This window comes from Notolepis coatsorum (assembly GCF_963971535.1).
Source record: "Notolepis coatsorum genome assembly, chromosome: 5".
In the NCBI taxonomy this organism is placed as follows: Eukaryota; Metazoa; Chordata; class Actinopteri; order Aulopiformes; family Paralepididae; genus Notolepis; species Notolepis coatsorum.
Genome location: NC_140169.1, coordinates 187,937,353 through 187,958,628, shown reverse-complemented (window position 1 = coordinate 187,958,628; position 21,276 = coordinate 187,937,353). Strand labels below are relative to the sequence as shown.

The 21,276-nt window shown below is 48.1% G+C and overlaps 1 protein-coding gene across 1 annotated transcript in view; it reads left to right on the top strand.

The window, feature by feature from the left end:
• The window catches only part of mgat4a (alpha-1,3-mannosyl-glycoprotein 4-beta-N-acetylglucosaminyltransferase A), a 123,570-nt gene that overhangs the window by 72,990 nt on the left and 29,304 nt on the right, over positions 1-21,276 (top strand). Inside the window, exons 4-6 of the mRNA XM_084315020.1 lie at positions 14,332-14,465; positions 14,568-14,614; positions 16,927-17,040. Coding sequence (XP_084171146.1) covers positions 14,332-14,465; positions 14,568-14,614; positions 16,927-17,040 — 295 coding nt within the window. The remainder of the gene's footprint in view (positions 1-14,331; positions 14,466-14,567; positions 14,615-16,926; positions 17,041-21,276) is intronic.

Below are 21,276 nucleotides of genomic sequence, written 5' to 3'. Positions count from 1 at the left end.
TAACATGGAGTGACATCTCGGTATCTGTACATAGTTATTTACAAAAGATGGGTTTAGGGGTTTTGTCGTGTCTCACACAGGACTGATATGAAGACTAACAAGAAAAGAACAAGAAATGCGATTTTTCTTGGACGTTTCATATCTAAGTCGAGCTGCCCTGAGCCTTGGCCGTTGTTTTAAGAACACTGTTACAGTAAGACTGTCGCCCTAGTGTCTGATACTAGTTCAACTATATACATATTTTTTTGTATTATCTTTTTCTGTATTTAAACAGAGCTATGAACTAATAGGCCCAGTAAGCTGTACAAATGATGTAATAGGATGATGAAACGTATAATAATGACCATAAAACACACGTTATCTTTGACGTAATGGGCCTGGCTGGTGGAGCTGCTGGTCTCAGACAGTCTACTCATCAACACTGGATCAGATCACGTATCACATCGTCAGATCTAATCTTACACTGATTATTCAGCTTAGGCCTCCTACACACACACGCGCACACACACACACACACACGGTCATTCTGTTGACTTCCATTCGCTTCCACTAACTTTAACTAGAGTAGTTAACTTAACTCCTGCCTATAACTCTAACCATAAAGGAATAACATACAATTTTAAGTCTCTCTCTCTCTCTCTCTCTCTCTCTCTCTCTCTCTCTCTCTCTCTCTCTCTCTCTCTCTCTCTCTCTCTCTCTCTCTCTCTCTTTCTCTCCTCTCTCTCTCAGGGGTCAGGGGGTGTTGTTTCCATCGTGGTATGGGCTTGAGGAGCCCGTTGGGACATGTGATTGCGATAATGAGCTACATAAATGAACTTCACTTGACTTGTCTCTCTCTCTCTCCCTCTCCCCCTCCCCCCTCTCTCTCCCTCTCCCCCCTCTCTCTCCCTCTCCCCCCTCTCTCCCCTCTCTCTTCCTCCCCCCCCTCTCTCTCTCTACCCACCCCCAAATCCGTTTGAATGGATAACAAATCTGCCCTTTTCACTCGTCTGTCACAGAGACTGAGAGGAGAGGAAGTGTAGAATGAAGGCAGTGAAGTGATAGAACAAGCCGAAGGAGGAGGCTGTTCAGGACTCAGAGTCTCCGTCCTTCGCTGATCCAAACCTCTTATCTCCCGCCCTCCTACCTTATTCTGTCAGTCTGTCTCTTCTCTCTGCTCCCACACTCTCCTTTCATCCTCGACCTACTTTCCTGTGTGTGTGTGTGTGTGTGTGTGTGTGTGTGTGTGTGTGCGTGTGTGTGTGTGTGTGTACAGCGCAGGGCTCACAGTGCAGATACAAAGCGAAATGGGGACAGATTCTCCATGCTGCATGGATCACTTTGGAGGATTTCTCTCTCTCTCTCTCTCTCTCTCTGGTTCACTCCGCTAGTCTCTCGCTCAGAATTCTATTCTATTACACACCGAGCTCTCTCTCTCTTTCCCTCTGGTTCACCCCGCTAGTCTCTCGCTGCTCAGCCGCTCAGTGTTGTTGTTGTTGTGCCTTTGTTTTTTGCGGGCTGGCCCCCGTCACCTCCTATCTGCTCATTAAATATGCTCCCCTGCGCTCCCTATTAGCCCTGTTTTAACCCTGCACACACACACACACACACACACACACACACACACACACACACACACACACACACACAACAGAAACCTTGTATTATCATACTCTGATGAACAGATTAGTACATATAGCAAAATTAGGAGACATGCTCTTGTTGCTGTTGATACACACACACACACAAAGACACACCCTCTGCACCAACATCCCAGGGCCATTGATTTGAATTGCGGTTCCACCTAGGTGCCTCCCCCCCCCCCCCCCCCCCCCCCTCGGTTTTCTCTGCCAGAGGACATAAACGATCTGTTACAAAACAACATGCTAAATAGTTTCCTGGAAGACAAACATGGGGCTGGATTGCAGTTAGAGAGCAAGGGAAGTCGGAAGAGAGAAGGCCTGTAACAAACAGCAGAGAGGACAGGAGAGGAGAGGAGGCCTGTAACAAACAGCAGAGAGGACAGGAGAGGAGAGGAGGCCTGTAACAAACAGCAGAGAGGACAGGAGAGATTGATTGATTGATTGATTGAAAAATTTATTAACAGATTGCAGAATGGGTACAGTACAGTACATCTCAATACATACAATTGTTAAGGGGATGCAGACCAGAGAAAGACTTTCGTCTTGTTTCCACCAGGGTCCCCCATTTTCAATTCATCATAACATATATGACATACATGACATACAGATAGACAGTACTGCTACATCTATACATTTATGACATATCAGATTTGCAAATACAGTACTGTTTGTGATACAAAAGTGTCCAGAAAAGGAGTGTATATACATTTGGCGTAGAAACTGTACATTGGAGGAGGTTGGTGGGGTGGGGTTGGGTGGGTTGGGTGAGGGCTGTACATTGGAGGTGGGGGGGGGGGGGGGGGGGGGGGTTGGGTAGGGGACACACACACATTTTACACTGTACATTGGAATGTTGACAAAGCCTTACTTGGTCATTTACTGTACAACTAGGTTAGGACATTTGTAGGGGCCAGTTTCGAATTGCAGTCTCACGTAGGTGTTTTTTGAGAGTGTTTTTGAAGGTGGGTAGTGATTCACATTCCTTTACAGCTTTAGGCAGGGCGTTCCACATTGATGTGGCATAATTGCGAAACGTGTTTAGTCCCTTGTTTGAGCCGAATCTGGGTTTTACATGATTTGTGGAGCTCCCTCTGGTGTTGTGATCGTGGTATTCACTGACCTTTGGGAAGTATTTTGACATGTACATGGGTACCTTGGTCGCGTAGTGTATCTTGTAGACCAGGCCCATTGCAAGTTGCTGTACTCTGTCGTCTACTCTAAGCCATCCTAGGTTGTCAAAGTGGGCAGGGGTGAGGTGGGTTCTAGGAGTCAGGTCAAGTAGTAGTCTGACTAGCTTGTTTTGAGATGTTTGTAATTTGTTTTTTAGTGCCTTTGAGGTGCTTTGGTACCATGAGGTGCAAGCATAGTCGTAGTACCCTTGAATGAGTGCTCCTGCTAGAGTCTTCAGGGTATTCTTGTTTACCAGAGAGGAGATCCGGTACAAGAATCGCGTTCGTTGGTTGACTTTTTTTATTACATTGGATGCCATTTTGTCACAGGAAAGATTAGCCTCTAGGATGGAACCCAGGTAGGTAATTTCATCTTTCCTTGTGACAATATTGTCACCCACTGTAACCGAGAAGTCGTCAGTCTTGCTGAGTTTGTTATTTGAACCGAAGAGAATGGACTCTGTTTTGCCCATGTGTAATGATAGTTTGTTGTCGGCGAGCCATATGCAGATTTTGCCTAGTTCCGAGCTGAGGGCTTTTTCAACCTGTAACTTGTTCTTGTCAGAGACCAGCAGGGCTGAGTCGTCCGCAAACAGGAACAAGTTGCAGTCACAAGCTGACGACATGTCATTTGCATAAATTAGGAATAGTAGCGGTCCTAGTATGCTTCCTTGTGGAACACCACAGCTCACTGTGAGGGGGGGGGATAGGGTACCGTTTACTTCCACCATCTGTTCCCTCCCCTCCAGGTAGGATTGTATCCAGCTCACTGATAAACTATCAAAACCAATTGCTTTTAGCTTGTCAATCAGAATGGTGTGATTGACAGTGTCGAAGGCCTTTTGTAGGTCCAGCATGACCATGCCGCAGTATTTGCCCGCGTCCACCTCTTGTTTGATGTGGTCGTTCAAGTAGAGAAGGCATGTGTCAGTGGAGTGGGATGTTCTGAAGCCAGATTGGAATTCGTAGATTAGATTTTTTTCCGCGAGGTATTTTTCGATCTGTTCGTATACTATTTTTTCCATGACTTTCGAGATGGATGTAAGGATAGAAACAGGGCGGTAGTTACCCGGGTCTAATTTGCTGCCCTTTTTGTGCAGGGGTGTTACTCTCGCAATTTTGAAGTCCTTGGGGACGTGTCCCTGTTTTATGGAGAGGTTTATTATGTGTGTGATGACTGGGGTGATGGCTGCTGCTGAGTCTCTGAGGAATTTGGAGGGGATGTTGTCATGGCCAGTGGCCTTGTTTGGTTGGAGGGCGCTCAGTTTTTTGAGTACCTCATCTGTAGTTACTATTTCCAGTTTGAAGTCTGTAGGAGGAGGCCTGTAACAAACAGCAGAGAGGACAGGAGAGGAGGCCTGTAACAAACAGCAGAGAGAACAGAGGAGAGGAGGCCTGTAACAAACAGCAGAGAGGACGGGAGAGGAGGAGGCCTGTAACAAACAGCAGAGAGGACAGAGGAGAGGAGGAGGCCTGTAACAAACAGCAGAGAGGACAGAGGAGAGGAGGAGGCCTGTAACAAACAGCAGAGAGGACGGGAGAGGAGGAGGCCTGTAACAAACAGCAGAGAGGACAGAGGAGAGGAGGAGGCCTGTAACAAACAGCAGAGAGGACAGAGGAGAGGAGGAGGCCTGTAACAAACAGCAGAGAGGACAGGAGGAGAGGAGGAGGCCTGTAACAAACAGCAGAGAGGACAGAGGAGAGGAGGAGGCCTGTAACAAACAGCAGAGAGGACGGGAGAGGAGGCCTGTAACAAACAGCAGAGAGGACAGAGGAGAGGAGGAGGCCTGTAACAAACAGCAGAGAGGACGGGAGAGGAGGCCTGTAACAAACAGCAGAGAGGACAGAGAGGAGGAGGCCTGTAACAAACAGCAGAGAGGAGAGGAGAGGAGGCCTGTAACAAACAGCAGAGAGGACAGAGGAGAGGAGGCCTGTAACAAACAGCAGAGAGGACAGAGAGGAGAGGAGGCCTGTAACAAACAGCAGAGAGGAGAGGAGAGGAGGAGGCCTGTAACAAACAGCAGAGAGGACAGAGGAGAGGAGGCCTGTAACAAACAGCAGAGAGGAGAGGAGAGGAGGCCTGTAACAAACAGCAGAGAGGAGAGGAGGAGAGGAGGAGGCCTGTAACAAACAGCAGAGAGGAGAGGAGAGGAGGAGGCCTGTAACAAACAGCAGAGAGGACAGAGGAGAGGAGGCCTGTAACAAACAGCAGAGAGGAGAGGAGAGGAGGCCTGTAACAAACAGCAGAGAGGACAGAGGAGAGGAGGCCTGTAACAAACAGCAGAGAGGAGAGGAGAGGAGGCCTGTAACAAACAGCAGAGAGGACAGAGGAGAGGAGGCCTGTAACAAACAGCAGAGAGGAGAGGAGAGGAGGCCTGTAACAAACAGCAGAGAGGAGAGGAGGAGAGGAGGAGGCCTGTAACAAACAGCAGAGAGGAGAGGAGAGGAGGCCTGTAACAAACAGCAGAGAGGACAGAGGAGAGGAGGCCTGTAACAAACAGCAGAGAGGACAGGAGAGGAGGAGGCCTGTAACAAACAGCAGAGAGGACAGGAGAGGAGGAGGCCTGTAACAAACAGCAGAGAGGACAGAGGAGAGGAGGCCTGTAACAAACAGCAGAGAGGACAGAGGAGAGGAGGCCTGTAACAAACAGCAGAGAGGACAGAGGAGAGGAGGAGGCCTGTAACAAACAGCAGAGAGAACAGAGGAGAGGAGGCCTGTAACAAACAGCAGAGAGGACAGAGAGGAGGAGGCCTGTAACAAACAGCAGAGAGGACAGAGGAGAGGAGGAGGCCTGTAACAAACAGCAGAGAGGACAGAGGAGAGGAGGCCTGTAACAAACAGCAGAGAGGAGAGGAGAGGAGGAGGCCTGTAACAAACAGCAGAGAGGACAGAGGAGAGGAGGCCTGTAACAAACAGCAGAGAGGACAGAGGAGAGGAGGCCTGTAACAAACAGCAGAGAGGACAGGAGAGGAGGAGGCCTGTAACAAACAGCAGAGAGGACAGAGGAGAGGAGGCCTGTAACAAACAGCAGAGAGGACAGAGGAGAGGAGGAGGCCTGTAACAAACAGCAGAGAGGACAGAGGAGAGGAGGCCTGTAACAAACAGCAGAGAGGACAGGAGAGGAGGAGGCCTGTAACAAACAGCAGAGAGGACAGAGGAGAGGAGGCCTGTAACAAACAGCAGAGAGGAGAGGAGAGGAGGAGGCCTGTAACAAACAGCAGAGAGGACAGAGGAGAGGAGGAGGCCTGTAACAAACAGCAGAGAGGACAGAGGAGAGGAGGCCTGTAACAAACAGCAGAGAGGAGAGGAGAGGAGGAGGCCTGTAACAAACAGCAGAGAGGACAGAGGAGAGGAGGAGGCCTGTAACAAACAGCAGAGAGGACAGAGGAGAGGAGGCCTGTAACAAACAGCAGAGAGGACAGAGGAGAGGAGGAGGCCTGTAACAAACAGCAGAGAGGACCAAGGAGAGGAGGCCTGTAACAAACAGCAGAGAGGACAGAGGAGAGGAGGAGGCCTGTAACAAACAGCAGAGAGGACAGGAGAGGAGGAGGCCTGTAACAAACAGCAGAGAGGACAGGAGAGGAGGCCTGTAACAAACAGCAGAGAGGACAGAGGAGAGGAGGAGGCCTGTAACAAACAGCAGAGAGGACAGGAGAGGAGGAGGCCTGTAACAAACAGCAGAGAGGACAGGAGAGAGGAGGCCTGTAACAAACAGCAGAGAGGAGAGGAGGAGAGGAGGCCTGTAACAAACAGCAGAGAGGACAGAGGAGAGGAGGCCTGTAACAAACAGCAGAGAGGACAGGAGAGAGGAGGCCTGTAACAAACAGCAGAGAGGACAGGAGAGAGGAGGCCTGTAACAAACAGCAGAGAGGACAGAGGAGAGGAGGCCTGTAACAAACAGCAGAGAGGAGAGGAGGAGAGGAGGAGGCCTGTAACAAACAGCAGAGAGGAGAGGAGGAGAGGAGGAGGCCTGTAACAAACAGCAGAGAGGAGAGGAGAGGAGGCCTGTAACAAACAGCAGAGAGGACAGAGGAGAGGAGGCCTGTAACAAACAGCAGAGAGGACAGAGAGGAGAGGAGGCCTGTAACAAACAGCAGAGAGGAGAGGAGAGGAGGAGGCCTGTAACAAACAGCAGAGAGGACAGAGGAGAGGAGGAGGCCTGTAACAAACAGCAGAGAGGACAGGAGAGGAGGCCTGTAACAAACAGCAGAGAGGACAGAGGAGAGGAGGCCTGTAACAAACAGCAGAGAGGACAGAGGAGAGGAGGAGGCCTGTAACAAACAGCAGAGAGGACAGAGGAGAGGAGGAGGCCTGTAACAAACAGCAGAGAGGACAGAGGAGAGGAGGCCTGTAACAAACAGCAGAGAGGAGAGGAGGAGGCCTGTAACAAACAGCAGAGAGGACAGAGAGGAGGCCTGTAACAAACAGCAGAGAGGACAGAGAGGAGAGGAGGCCTGTAACAAACAGCAGAGAGGACAGGAGAGAGGAGGAGGCCTGTAACAAACAGCAGAGAGGACAGAGGAGAGGAGGAGGCCTGTAACAAACAGCAGAGAGGAGAGGAGAGGAGGCCTGTAACAAACAGCAGAGAGGACAGAGGAGAGGATGCCTGTAACAAACAGCAGAGAGGACAGAGGAGAGGAGGCCTGTAACAAACAGCAGAGAGGAGAGGAGGAGAGGAGGAGGCCTGTAACAAACAGCAGAGAGGACAGAGAGGAGAGGAGGAGGCCTGTAACAAACAGCAGAGAGGACAGAGGAGAGGAGGCCTGTAACAAACAGCAGAGAGGACAGGAGAGGAGAGGAGGCCTGTAACAAACAGCAGAGAGGACAGGAGAGGAGGAGGCCTGTAACAAACAGCAGAGAGGACAGAGGAGAGGAGGCCTGTAACAAACAGCAGAGAGGAGAGGAGGAGAGGAGGCCTGTAACAAACAGCAGAGAGGACAGAGGAGAGGAGGCCTGTAACAAACAGCAGAGAGGACAGAGAGGAGAGGAGGCCTGTAACAAACAGCAGAGAGGACGGAGAGGAGAGGAGGCCTGTAACAAACAGCAGAGAGGAGAGAGAGGAGAGGAGGCCTGTAACAAACAGCAGAGAGGAGAGGAGAGGAGGCCTGTAACAAACAGCAGAGAGGACAGAGGAGAGGAGGCCTGTAACAAACAGCAGAGAGGACAGAGAGGAGAGGAGGCCTGTAACAAACAGCAGAGAGGAGAGGAGAGGAGGAGGCCTGTAACAAACAGCAGAGAGGACAGAGGAGAGGAGGAGGCCTGTAACAAACAGCAGAGAGGACAGGAGAGGAGGCCTGTAACAAACAGCAGAGAGGACAGAGGAGAGGAGGCCTGTAACAAACAGCAGAGAGGACAGAGGAGAGGAGGAGGCCTGTAACAAACAGCAGAGAGGACAGAGGAGAGGAGGAGGCCTGTAACAAACAGCAGAGAGGACAGAGGAGAGGAGGCCTGTAACAAACAGCAGAGAGGAGAGGAGGAGGCCTGTAACAAACAGCAGAGAGGACAGAGAGGAGGCCTGTAACAAACAGCAGAGAGGACAGAGAGGAGAGGAGGCCTGTAACAAACAGCAGAGAGGACAGGAGAGAGGAGGAGGCCTGTAACAAACAGCAGAGAGGACAGAGGAGAGGAGGAGGCCTGTAACAAACAGCAGAGAGGAGAGGAGAGGAGGCCTGTAACAAACAGCAGAGAGGACAGAGGAGAGGATGCCTGTAACAAACAGCAGAGAGGACAGAGGAGAGGAGGCCTGTAACAAACAGCAGAGAGGAGAGGAGTAGAGGAGGAGGCCTGTAACAAACAGCAGAGAGGACAGAGAGGAGAGGAGGAGGCCTGTAACAAACAGCAGAGAGGACAGAGGAGAGGAGGCCTGTAACAAACAGCAGAGAGGACAGGAGAGGAGAGGAGGCCTGTAACAAACAGCAGAGAGGACAGGAGAGGAGGAGGCCTGTAACAAACAGCAGAGAGGACAGAGGAGAGGAGGCCTGTAACAAACAGCAGAGAGGAGAGGAGGAGAGGAGGCCTGTAACAAACAGCAGAGAGGACAGAGGAGAGGAGGCCTGTAACAAACAGCAGAGAGGACAGAGAGGAGAGGAGGCCTGTAACAAACAGCAGAGAGGACGGAGAGGAGAGGAGGCCTGTAACAAACAGCAGAGAGGAGAGAGAGGAGAGGAGGCCTGTAACAAACAGCAGAGAGGACAGAGGAGAGGAGAGGAGGCCTGTAACAAACAGCAGAGAGGACAGAGGAGAGGAGGAGGCCTGTAACAAACAGCAGAGAGGACAGGAGAGGAGGCCTGTAACAAACAGCAGAGAGGACAGAGAGGAGGCCTGTAACAAACAGCAGAGAGGACAGGAGAGGAGGAGGCCTGTAACAAACAGCAGAGAGGACAGGAGAGGAGAGGAGGCCTGTAACAAACAGCAGAGAGGACAGAGGAGAGGAGGCCTGTAACAAACAGCAGAGAGGACAGGAGAGGAGGCCTGTAACAAACAACAGAGAGGACAGAGGAGAGGAGGCCTGTAACAAACAGCAGAGAGGACAGGAGAGGAGGAGGCCTGTAACAAACAGCAGAGAGGACAGAGGAGAGGAGGCCTGTAACAAACAGCAGAGAGGACAGAGGAGAGGAGGAGGCCTGTAACAAACAGCAGAGAGGACAGAGGAGAGGAGGAGGCCTGTAACAAACAGCAGAGAGGACAGAGGAGAGGAGGAGGCCTGTAACAAACAGCAGAGAGGACAGGAGGAGGAGGCCTGTAACAAACAGCAGAGAGGAGAGGAGAGGAGGAGGCCTGTAACAAACAGCAGAGAGGACAGAGAGGAGGAGGCCTGTAACAAACAGCAGAGAGGAGAGGAGAGGAGGCCTGTAACAAACAGCAGAGAGGACAGAGGAGAGGAGGCCTGTAACAAACAGCAGAGAGGACAGGAGAGGAGGAGGCCTGTAACAAACAGCAGAGAGGACAGAGGAGAGGAGGCCTGTAACAAACAGCAGAGAGGACAGGAGAGGAGGAGGCCTGTAACAAACAGCAGAGAGGACAGAGGAGAGGAGGCCTGTAACAAACAGCAGAGAGGAGAGGAGAGGAGGAGGCCTGTAACAAACAGCAGAGAGGACGGAGAGGAGAGGAGGAGGCCTGTAACAAACAGCAGAGAGGACAGAGGAGAGGAGGCCTGTAACAAACAGCAGAGAGGACAGAGGAGAGGAGGCCTGTAACAAACAGCAGAGAGGACAGGAGAGGAGGCCTGTAACAAACAGCAGAGAGGACAGAGGAGAGGAGGCCTGTAACAAACAGCAGAGAGGACAGGAGAGGAGGCCTGTAACAAACAGCAGAGAGAACAGGAGAGGAGGAGGCCTGTAACAAACAGCAGAGAGGACAGAGGAGAGGAGGCCTGTAACAAACAGCAGAGAGGACAGGAGAGGAGGAGGCCTGTAACAAACAGCAGAGAGGACAGAGAGGAGAGGAGGAGGCCTGTAACAAACAGCAGAGAGGACAGAGGAGAGGAGGAGGCCTGTAACAAACAGCAGAGAGGACAGAGGAGAGGAGGAGGCCTGTAACAAACAGCAGAGAGGACAGAGAGGAGAGGAGGAGGCCTGTAACAAACAGCAGAGAGGACAGAGGAGAGGAGGCCTGTAACAAACAGCAGAGAGGACAGGAGAGGAGGAGGCCTGTAACAAACAGCAGAGAGGACAGGAGAGAGGAGGCCTGTAACAAACAGCAGAGAGGACAGAGGAGAGGAGGCCTGTAACAAACAGCAGAGAGAACAGAGGAGAGGAGGCCTGTAACAAACAGCAGAGAGGACAGAGGAGAGGAGGCCTGTAACAAACAGCAGAGAGGACAGGAGAGAGGAGGCCTGTAACAAACAGCAGAGAGGACAGAGGAGAGGAGGCCTGTAACAAACAGCAGAGAGGACAGAGAGGAGAGGAGGCCTGTAAAACAGCAGAGACATTCAAATTAACTAGTAACGCTGTCTTCCCAACATGTTTTTTTTACCCCCTGACCGGAGAGAAAACGCTGAGATTCCGTGTCTGATAACGGCCTCCTGGAACTCACTTAAACTTACAACCTCACACTCTCTCACAATGTCCTTCTATTTTACACACACACACACACACACGCACACACACACACACACACACACACACACACACACACACACACACACACACACACACACACACACACACACACACACACACACACACACACACACACACACACAACCTCACAATCTTTCTATTTTACGCACACACACATACTCAAACACACACTCTCTTTCTCTCTCTCTCTCTTCTCTTTTCCCAGTGAAAGTGATCCTTGTCTTCCAGTGGGTCAGATGGGAGTGATATGTCTGGAGCAGCAGTGTTTTCAATCTCCCCATTCAAGACAATACACTCTAGTACAGACCCAGTTCCTTTACAATAGGACTGATAGGGCCGATAACAATGGCAGCTCTCTCTCCCTCCCCCATCCTCTCCCTCCCCCTCCCCTCTTCCCCTCTCCTCTCCTCGTTATTTGTCCCCTCCACGTTGACCTCATAACACTGGTTCCTGACAGGGAGCGAGCGAGCGAACTGGAGACGAAATCGCGCGCGACACTGTCCTGATATGAGGCGGCGCGTGTCCGAGTGTGTCTGTGTGTGTGTTACCTGGAAGCACACGTGGGGGGGGCAAAGCAGCCTGCGATTCTTGACCAATAAAAAGTGTTTAGGGGCGGGACTCGGCCGCGTAATCGCTCAACTAGAGACACAGCGAGCGAATATCTGAGGGGTGGACGACATCGCTGCTCAGTTCGCTGTCGCTCGCGGCAGGTCAGGATAGTCTGATTGAAACGAATACATTTTAATCATTTTCGCAATCACGCTCGCTCGCGTCGCTGCCTGTCAGGAAGGGGTGTAATGAACTTCACATGTGCCCTCATTGACCAGCTCAGAGACATCATCATCGTCCATGTCGGTTCTCACTGGGGGGGGGGGGGATTTTCCTCCCAGCTGTTAGCTCTTGTTTGTTCTCTACATGATGTTTGTTGACGTTGGTTGTTGGAGAGGCTCTTGTGCAGAAGGTCCCGATGTTACGCAGTAATGAACATGTTGTGTCTCACAATGAGCCGTACCCCTGTTGTACTAGATCTAATCATTCCACCCTTGTGGTGTAGTCGGTATAAGTGGCGTCAGCAAGCTCTTCTGGTTAGAGTATATTACATTTACATATATATTATATACACATCATCATACATAAAACATACACCTGTGTCTTTTCTCCTATTCTTATTAAAGGGGAACTATTTTACTATGTCTTTCACTATTTGGGCACTTTTACACAATTCCTGTGAGTTTATGGAACACCTCTGTAATTTTTTTTTTTTTTTTAATTCATTGTTTTGTATTTCTAATCAAGTCCTCAAAAACAGCATTTTTCTACCTCAAGATCTTAAGCCGTTTTGAGCCTGGGCTCCAACCACAATGGTAATGGTTCTGCTTCGCCTGAACATTAACATGCAGCGGTGTCTTTCTGACATCACAAATCATCACATTTTCAGATGACTCAGTTCAGTGAGGGTGAATATTGTCAGAGGAGAATTGGAAGAATGCGCCAATATGAGAATTAGAGACATAGATCATATTAATATAAGTCCACATAGCTAGGAAACAATGCTAAACACTGAAAAAGGCCATTTATAAGATAGTTCCCCTTTAAGATCAGTTAAGACCTCATTTGAGGGGGAATGTTGACGACTACAGCACCACACAGTGATGAATATCATACTATATGAAATATATATCTATGTTTCATCTAACGCTAATATGAAATAGAGAAAAAAAGGTGACATGTCTAATCTACAAGTTGGTGTACAGGTGTCCACTGAAATTCACAGAGAAACAGATACCAGTTTTCAATACTTAAATTCTCCAATTCCACAGCCGATCGCTACCAGTGTTATTGTGTCCGAGATAACTTGATTGACACAAAGCTCTTTATTTAGTACCTACAGTGCACCATTCAAGAAATATCGGAAGTAAAACTGTTATGGTATCACTATTGAATGCAAGGCACCAGTATCAGGATTGGTATAAGATAAAATAAGTCCTTTATTGATCCCCTTGGGGAAATTCAGTATTGTTATCAGTATTGTTAACACTTTGAGTGCCAACGATGAGAATTCTCGTTATTTCATGCCAACCGTTCAGTGCCAACGACGAGAAATCTCGTTATTAATCGTAATTTTTTTTATTAGCGATTTCATTTTTCATCAATCTAGCCTCACGTTACCACTGACGTTACCTCCCCCTATCGTCTCCCGGATGGTAATGCACCCTTTGGATTGGACTGAATGAAAACGCATGGGGAAAAGAAAACCGGAATCCACATTTTACTTGTCAGGCATGTAATCCGAGCCAATTGCAGTCTTTGTGGTCCCTCAGAACAGCGTGGAATATGTGTTTCAAGCACCCAGCGTTGGATCAATAAACGCGATCGATATTTGGAATGGCGATCAGGAATTGGAATAATCTTTTTGGAGAACATCTGATCTGAGGTAAGGAATCTATTTTACCAGTCTTGGGATAATCAGAGCTTTTTTCACGGATATATCAACGTGTCCCGTATGTATGTGTGTGTGTGCTGATCAGGAAATAAGATAATCTATTTTTCAGCCCGCTTCTCTAGCGTGCATAAGTACACATACTATCGATAATCTAGCGTTTATTTGAAAACGATTCATAAATAGGCCGAAAAATGACACAGTTTTTTGTGTATTCCAGTAAAGGGCGATTCCTGCAGAATCACTTTTTCAGGAAATTTCCAAAAACGAGCGTTTTTCAAAATGGTATAAAACGAAAATGTACCGATGAAAAAACAATCCGTTTTGACAATGTTGACTGCAAGCAAGTCATTGATAAGCGACGGGCGTTTTAGACACATAGCCATACTTTAAGATATAGTTTATGCGTTCGCAAATGTGCTCGCCCTCTCATTGAATAGAGCGTTGGCACTCAAGCGCTAAATTGTGCGCCCCCTGCTGGCACTCAAAGTGGTAATGCAAATGTACAAATGATACCCAGCTGTATGTGTGATCATGTTACTATAGTCTCTTCTATAGTTACTATAGTGGCTGGTTTCTCTGTTTCACTCCCACACACCTCTTCTTCTGTCCATTTCTCTCTCTCTTCTACTCATCTCTCTCTCGCTCGCTCGCTCTTCTGCCCATTTCTCTCTCTCTTTCTCTCCTACCCATTTCTCTCTATCTCTCTTCTACCTATTTCTCTCTATCGCTCTCTCTCTCTTCTCTTCTACTCATTTCTCTCTCTATTGCTCTCTCCCTCTATTCTTCTACCAATTTCTCTCTCTCCTTGTTCACTTTCACGGGAACTGCCTGAAAAAGAAACGTCACGAGTAAAAAGAAAAAGATCAGATACAAAAAATACCCCAAAAATTCATTCATGATCATTGTTTTTACTTACTGTATACATGAAACAAAGTCATAATAACTATTCCCACGAGGCGGCGATCGGAGACGAGCTGATAAATCAAGTCCCCCTCTGCTCTGCCCCCACCCCTAGTCTCCATGGTGATGGGGATCCCCACGGTGAAGAGGAAGGTGAAGTCGTACCTGTCTGAGACGCTGCACTCGCTCATTGACAAGCTGTCTGCGGAGGAGAAACTCGACTGTGTCATTATCGTCTACGTAGGAGAGGTGAGCTGGAAGTCACAGAGCGCGGCTCATTCCCATGTCTGTTGAATGCTGGATGCTAAAAGGTGTGTGTGTGTTTGTCTTTTTCTTTTTTACCCTCTTCAGACTGACGTAGACCATGTTAACAGCGTGGTGGCCGACCTGGAGAAAGAGTGAGTGTTACAAAGGGTCAGATTAAACCGAATATATGTATTTATTGATTGATATATATTGCATAGGATTTGTATATCGTCTGACATCCCTTGTGTATTCTTTGTACATATATCCCTTTAACCTAGTACAGACCATAATATTTCGTTCTCCTATTGGAAGCGATCCCCTAGGCGCCAACGGCCATACCCCCAATGCCGAGTTCAAAGCCACCGTCAAGACATGTCTGTACATGCCCGGCTTTGCCCAGGAATACGAGACAGAAATAAGGTTGGCACTAGATTATTCACCATACGTATAAATACGGCGCAGGTGAATACAGAAGCACTTAGTCTTAGTTCGAGTTACCAAGTGAAGCCTCACCTACGATACAACGTGCGGTGAAGTAGGGCCCGTTTGGCCCCAAATAGAGCATTGAGACCAGGATACAGCAGTAGTCTTGTCTTATCCTAATACGTTCGTTCAACGTATCGTTCGCTCCTTACTAGTAAAGCCTTCATCACGAGTCAACGACCAAGTGAAGTGAGCAACCGTGCATCTAAATAGAGCACTTATAACCGCGTGCGAATAGGATAGTAAAGTGTCAGAGCTTAGTGGAATAACGTCAAGTTCTACCTAGTTAATGTGAAGTACCGCGCACCGGAGAATCTACACCGGTGAATGCAGAGCCCCTTTCCGGCTGGATTATTATTATATTGCTTTGGACCAGGCTGTTGGAGCGGAGAAGAATCGTCTACACCCCACTACTGTGTGGGATTTACCCGTGACGTGAGGAACATCACTCGAGCCCGTCTCTTGGAGAGGCTGGCCGGCTTTCACCTATGCTGCACGCATACTGGATTACAGCTGCTGCTTTTCGTCTGCCGATCAGGGAGTAATATACCGCCTCCCATAGCAGGAGCTTATTGAGTCCCCGTTGATCCAGACTTTGCATTCGAACATTTCCTCCCCCTGCTGGCTTACAACCGGTGGGAACCCTAATAGTATCTCCCGCTGCCTACCAGTGTACCATAGATATAATTCCTAAGATTCAGGTTGTATTATTATCTCCTGCGTAATATGTGAATGGACATACGTTATTGATTTGCCTACGCACATTCCTTTGCCTTATAAGCGCATCCAAAGTAAAGTATATTATGTACTATTATTGCTGCTAATAAATATTCGTAAACCCAGTTTTGTGTGGAACCGTATCATTGTGGAGGTGTTCTCATCATATACCTGTGTACTGTATGGCCAGTAGTAATGTACATAAGACAGTAGTGGTTTAATGATACCATACTTATTAATACAGTCAGGGAATTGTACCCCTCAGTTACAGTGAGTGACACCATCACTTCCTGACTCTCATGCCTATTGCCTACGCACGCACACACACGCACGCACGCACGCACACTCTCTTAGCTGTCCATCGTGCTCGATGATGCCGCTTGCTCCAGGGATGGGGGGGAGGTTTAGCGACGCTGCCGCTGGTGCCACTTCTCGTGGGCGTTGAGTCCGATCCTTGAGCCGCACACACACACACACACACACACACACACACACACACACACACACACACACACACACACACACACACACACACACACACACAGAGAGAGAGACAGAAACAGCAAACTGCTTGTTGTGAGTGTGTCCCAATCTGTCCCAATCTGAGACCCACCACTGACGAACACAACTGACACCACTGACAAAAACGCAAACAAGGGGATTGGAGAGGTTTTCTCATTCAAATGATTGATTGATTGAGTAAGCAGTGCACGTGTGATAAAAGGCTAGACTGTACGTGCCAATTAAACCTAAATATTTAATGCATTTGGATGCTGTCAGTTTTCTTTTTAATTATTAATTTATTATTATTAATATATATTTTTAAACCACTTTTAATGTTTGTAAACATTGACTGAAAAATCGATTGTCATTTTGACTTATAAGTTAAGAAACAGAACAGAATAGGGCTGACCCGAATGCTTCGAAGCTTCAGTCGCTGCCATGGTAACCGATGTCAAAATCACTATTCAACATCAGAAACATCTTCTAGAAATAATGATAATAATCCAACGTTCACTTTGAGAATCGGTTTTTCTCAGACGACGACATCGTATGAACTTTCTGAAAACCCGTCGACCCCACAGCTCTCATTTATCCACAGCATTGAAACCTTAGTGTGAGAAGAATGAATCTTTGATTATTCGATTACTACTGAAGCTTTGAAGCGCAAAAACAAATCAGGACGGCCCTCAGAACTAAATGTTACTTTGACAACGCTGGTGTCGTCGTTCCTCGGTTGATGACGTCCGTTTCCCCTCCCTAGGTTTTCTACGGAGTTGAGCTCTGGCCTCTTGGAGGTGATCTCCCCCCCGGCCGCCTACTATCCAGACCTCACCAACCTCAAAGAGACCTTCGGAGACTCCAGAGAGAGGGTCAGGTGAGACGTGTTACTCGGCCATAGCAACAGCACCTCGGAACAGGCTCCAACAGGGGGGGGGGCGCAAGGGGTTGAGAGACAACTGTAGTAAGAGAAAAGACAGGCGAGGGAGAAGAGCTGTGAGGGGGATTACAGAAAAGAGGAAGGATGGGTCAGGAGGGAGGGATGGGGAGGGAGAGTGTTATTAGTCAGCCAGGCCGGGTGCTCAGTATTCCACAGGCATTTCTCAATGTCAGCTCAGGGTCATCTGCAGCACTTCCTCTCTCTCTCTTTCTCTCGCTCTCTCGCTCTTGCTTGTTCTCTCTCTCTCTCTCTCTCTCTCTCTCTCTCTCTCTCTCTCTCTCTCGCTTGCTCTCTCGCTCTCGCTCTCTCGGTATTGAGATTGTCTCTGTATCTCATCCTCTTCTGAGGCAACCCTGTATTTATAGTTGTCTGAAAGCGGTCCTCATTAGACATCCGTTCGTGGTGCAGTTTGAGTTTTGTACTTGGTTAAAGTACTAGGGCCTGGAGGCCTGTGCGTTATGTTTGTGTGTGTGTGTGTGTATGTGTGTGTGTTGTTGAACAAGAGTTGCTGTTTTATTTCTAAGTTTGGACCTCTCTGAATATGTATGAGAATCCACCCACATGATGTGGGTGCCTGTTCGTTCTTGCCTGTTCGTTCTTGCCTCTGTGTGTGTGCATGCGCATGGGTGCTTCCCTGTGTGAATGCTAAATGGGGTTCATTACATACTGATTAAATCCTCACAGCTGAAACGGCAGTAATCTCCCAAACCACCTGGCTATTGATGTGTGTGTGTGTTTGAGTACAGTATGTGTGTGCAATTGACATCTCAAACCCTGCCCTCTTTTCTTGATCATCCAATCACAACTGTTGCTTCCCTTTTATCCAAGGAAAGCAACAGTTGCGATTGGAGGAAAGATGGCAGGGTTTGAGATGGGTCAATTCCTACACCACCTATTCATATCTGTCAGGGTGACAAACAGGTCTTATAACCACTAACAGCATGCCAGCTTTGTCTGCTTTCTCATAGTCTGCATCACAGGATTACATAGTCATGTATTTCACTCAGATTTCTCCTCCCCATCCACTATCTGCAACATTATTTTGTAAGGACACCGTTGCTGTGGCATTGTGATTGGTTTAAAGAAATACAAACAAGTCAGAGCTTTTTTCCCCTATACCGGCATGATAATAGGTTCAACCAGACCTCTATTCGGCGCTGACACAGCGCTAACGTAGTGTGGAGAGAGGTATGGGTACAGTGCTAACGTGTGGAGAGAGGTATGGACCCAGCGCTAACGTAGTGTGGAGAGAGATATAGACACAGCGCTAACGTAGTGTGGAGAGAGGTATGGACACAGCGCTAACGTAGTGTGGAGAGAGATATAGACACAGTGCTAACGTAGTGTGGAGAGAGGTATGGACACAGTGCTAACGTAGTGTGGAGAGAGGTCTGGGCACAGCGCTAACGTAGTGTGGAGAGAGGTCTGGACACAGCGCTAACGTAGTGTGGAGAGAGGTATGGACACAGCGCTAACGTAGTGTGGAGAGAGGTATGGACACAGCGCTAACGTAGTGTGGAGAGAGGTCTGGACACAGTGCTAACGTAGTGTGGAGAGATGTCTGGACACAGCGCTAACGTAGTGTGGAAAGAGGTCTGGGCACAGCGCTAACGTAGTGTGGAGAGAGGTCTGGGCACAGCGCTAACGTAGTGTGGAGAGAGGTATGGACACAGCTCTAACGTAGTGTGGAGAGAGGTCTGGACACAGCTCTAACGTAGTGTGGAGAGAGCTATGGACACAGCTCTAACGTAGTGTGGAGAGAGCTATGGACACAGCGCTAACGTAGTGTGGAGAGAGGTATGGACACAGCTCTAACGTAGTGTGGAGAGAGGTCTGGACACAGCACTAACGTAGTGTGGAGAGAGGTATGGACACAGCTCTAACGTAGTGTGGAGAGAGCTATGGACACAGCGCTAACGTAGTGTGGAGAGAGGTCTGGACACAGCGCTAACGTGTGGAGAGAGGTCTGGACACGGCTCTAACGTAGTGTGGAGAGAGGTCTGGACACAGCTCTAACGTAGTGTGGAGAGAGCTATGGACACAGCTCTAATGTAGTGTGGAGAGGTCTGGACACAGTGCTAACATAGTGTGGCGCATGGGCAATAGAGTGCGTTAGTAAATTCCAAGGAGTGGACCCAGGAACAGTCTCTGATGAAGACGGATTTTACTACCTGAATTCACTGAATTGAGAGTGAATTGATCCCTAAACATCTAGCGAAACCCCATTCAACAGACACTGTTCCTGGGGCCACTTCCCGGCATTTAGTAATGCTCTCAATAGGCATCAAATATGACTAGACCTGATAAATGTCACTGGCGCCCAGGTTTCATATGTGGGTAGACAGGTTGAAATGTCACTGGTGCCCAGGTTTCATATGTGGGTAGACAGCTTGAAATGTCACTGGTGCCCAGGTTTCATATGTGGGTAGACGGGTTGAAATGTCACTGGTGCCCAGGTTTCATATATGGGTATGGGTTGGTGAATTCAGGAAGTACATTCTGGCATGACAAGGTTGTACCATCCAACCTATTGATATTGTTGTAGGCCTAAAAACAAAACTATATCTCTCTACGTTCCTAGTAGATAGTTGGGTCCGGAAACCAGCTGCACCTTTAACATACAGTAGCCCTGCACTAGTATGATCAACTTCTCCATATTTGCAGGGCAGGAAGGCTGTGCATGGCTGTAATCGATTGTTTCTCATCGCATGACATGCAGTGTGCCTCGCTGCGGTGTTCCAAAAAGTTTAGATATTTTAATCCCACGGTGCCACCAGTTGACTCCAGAAAAAGAGGTCACTTTAGACCACATGCATCTTCTGGTCTTTAGGTGTATCTTCTGGTCTTTAGGTGTATCTTCTGGCCTTTAGGTGTATCTTCTGGCCTTTAGGTGTACCTTCTGGTCTTTAGGTGTATCTTCTGGTCTTTAGGTGTACATTCTGGTCTTTAGGTGTACCTTCTGACCTTTAGGTGTACCTTCTGGTCTTTAGGTGTATCTTCTGGTCTTTAGGTGTATCTTCTGGTCTTTAGGTGTACCTTCTGGTCTTTAGGTGTACCTTCTGGTCTTTAGGTGTACATTCTGGTCTTTAGGTGTACCTTCTGGTCTTTAGGTGTACATTCTGGTCTTTAGGTGTACCTTCTGGTCTTTAGGTGTATCTTCTGGTCTTTAGGTGTACCTTCTGGTCTTTAGGTGTATCTTCTGGTCTTTAGGTGTACCTTCTGGTCTTTAGGTGTATCTTCTGGTCTTTAGGTGTACCTTCTGGTCTTTAGGTGTATCTTCTGGTCTTTACGTGTACCTTCTGGTCTTTAGGTGTATCTTCTGGTCTTTAGGTGTATCTTCTGGTCTTTAGGTGTATCTTCTGGTCTTTAGGTGTATCTTCTGGTCTTTAGGTGTACCTTCTCATAGATATCTATAGAACACTAGATAGCTTAAGGCGGAGTCACCAGCGTCACTGAACCGCCGCCATCTTGTGAGGGTCAGCCTTGAGTGAGAGTGAGTGAGCTGCACAGACAAAAATACTCATAACTCGCTGAAATATTGACGGATTTACAAACGGGTTGGTTTGCTATAAACATCAAAGATGTAGTTATGATACTGCACACTTATAAAAAAAAAACTTTAAAGATGTTTTTTTTTTACAAACCGCTTGAATCATAGCCACGTTAATAATGCTTGTAATAAACCAAACCGTTTGTAAATCCGTCAATATTTCAGCGAGTTATGAGTATTTTTGTCTGTGCAGCTCACTCACTCTCACTCAAGGCTGACCCTCACAAGATGGCGGCGGTTCAGTGACGTCGCTCTCCATTGGCCGGCAGCGCGGGCAAGCTATCTAGTGTTCTATATATATCTATGTACCTTCTGGCCTTTAGGTGTACCTTCTGGTCTTTAGGTGTACCTTCTGGTCTTTAGGTGTATCTTCTGGTCTTTAGGTGTACCTTCTGGCCTTTAGGTGTATCTTCTGGTCTTTAGGTGTATCTTCTGGTCTTTAGGTGTACCTTCTGGTCTTTAGGTGTACCTTCTGGTCTTTAGGTGTATCTTCTGGTCTTTAGGTGTATCTTCTGGTCTTTAGGTGTATCTTCTGGCCTTTAGGTGTATCTTCTGGTCTTTAGGTGTATCTTCTGGTCTTTAGGTGTATCTTCTGGTCTTTAGGTGTACCTTCTTGTCTTTAG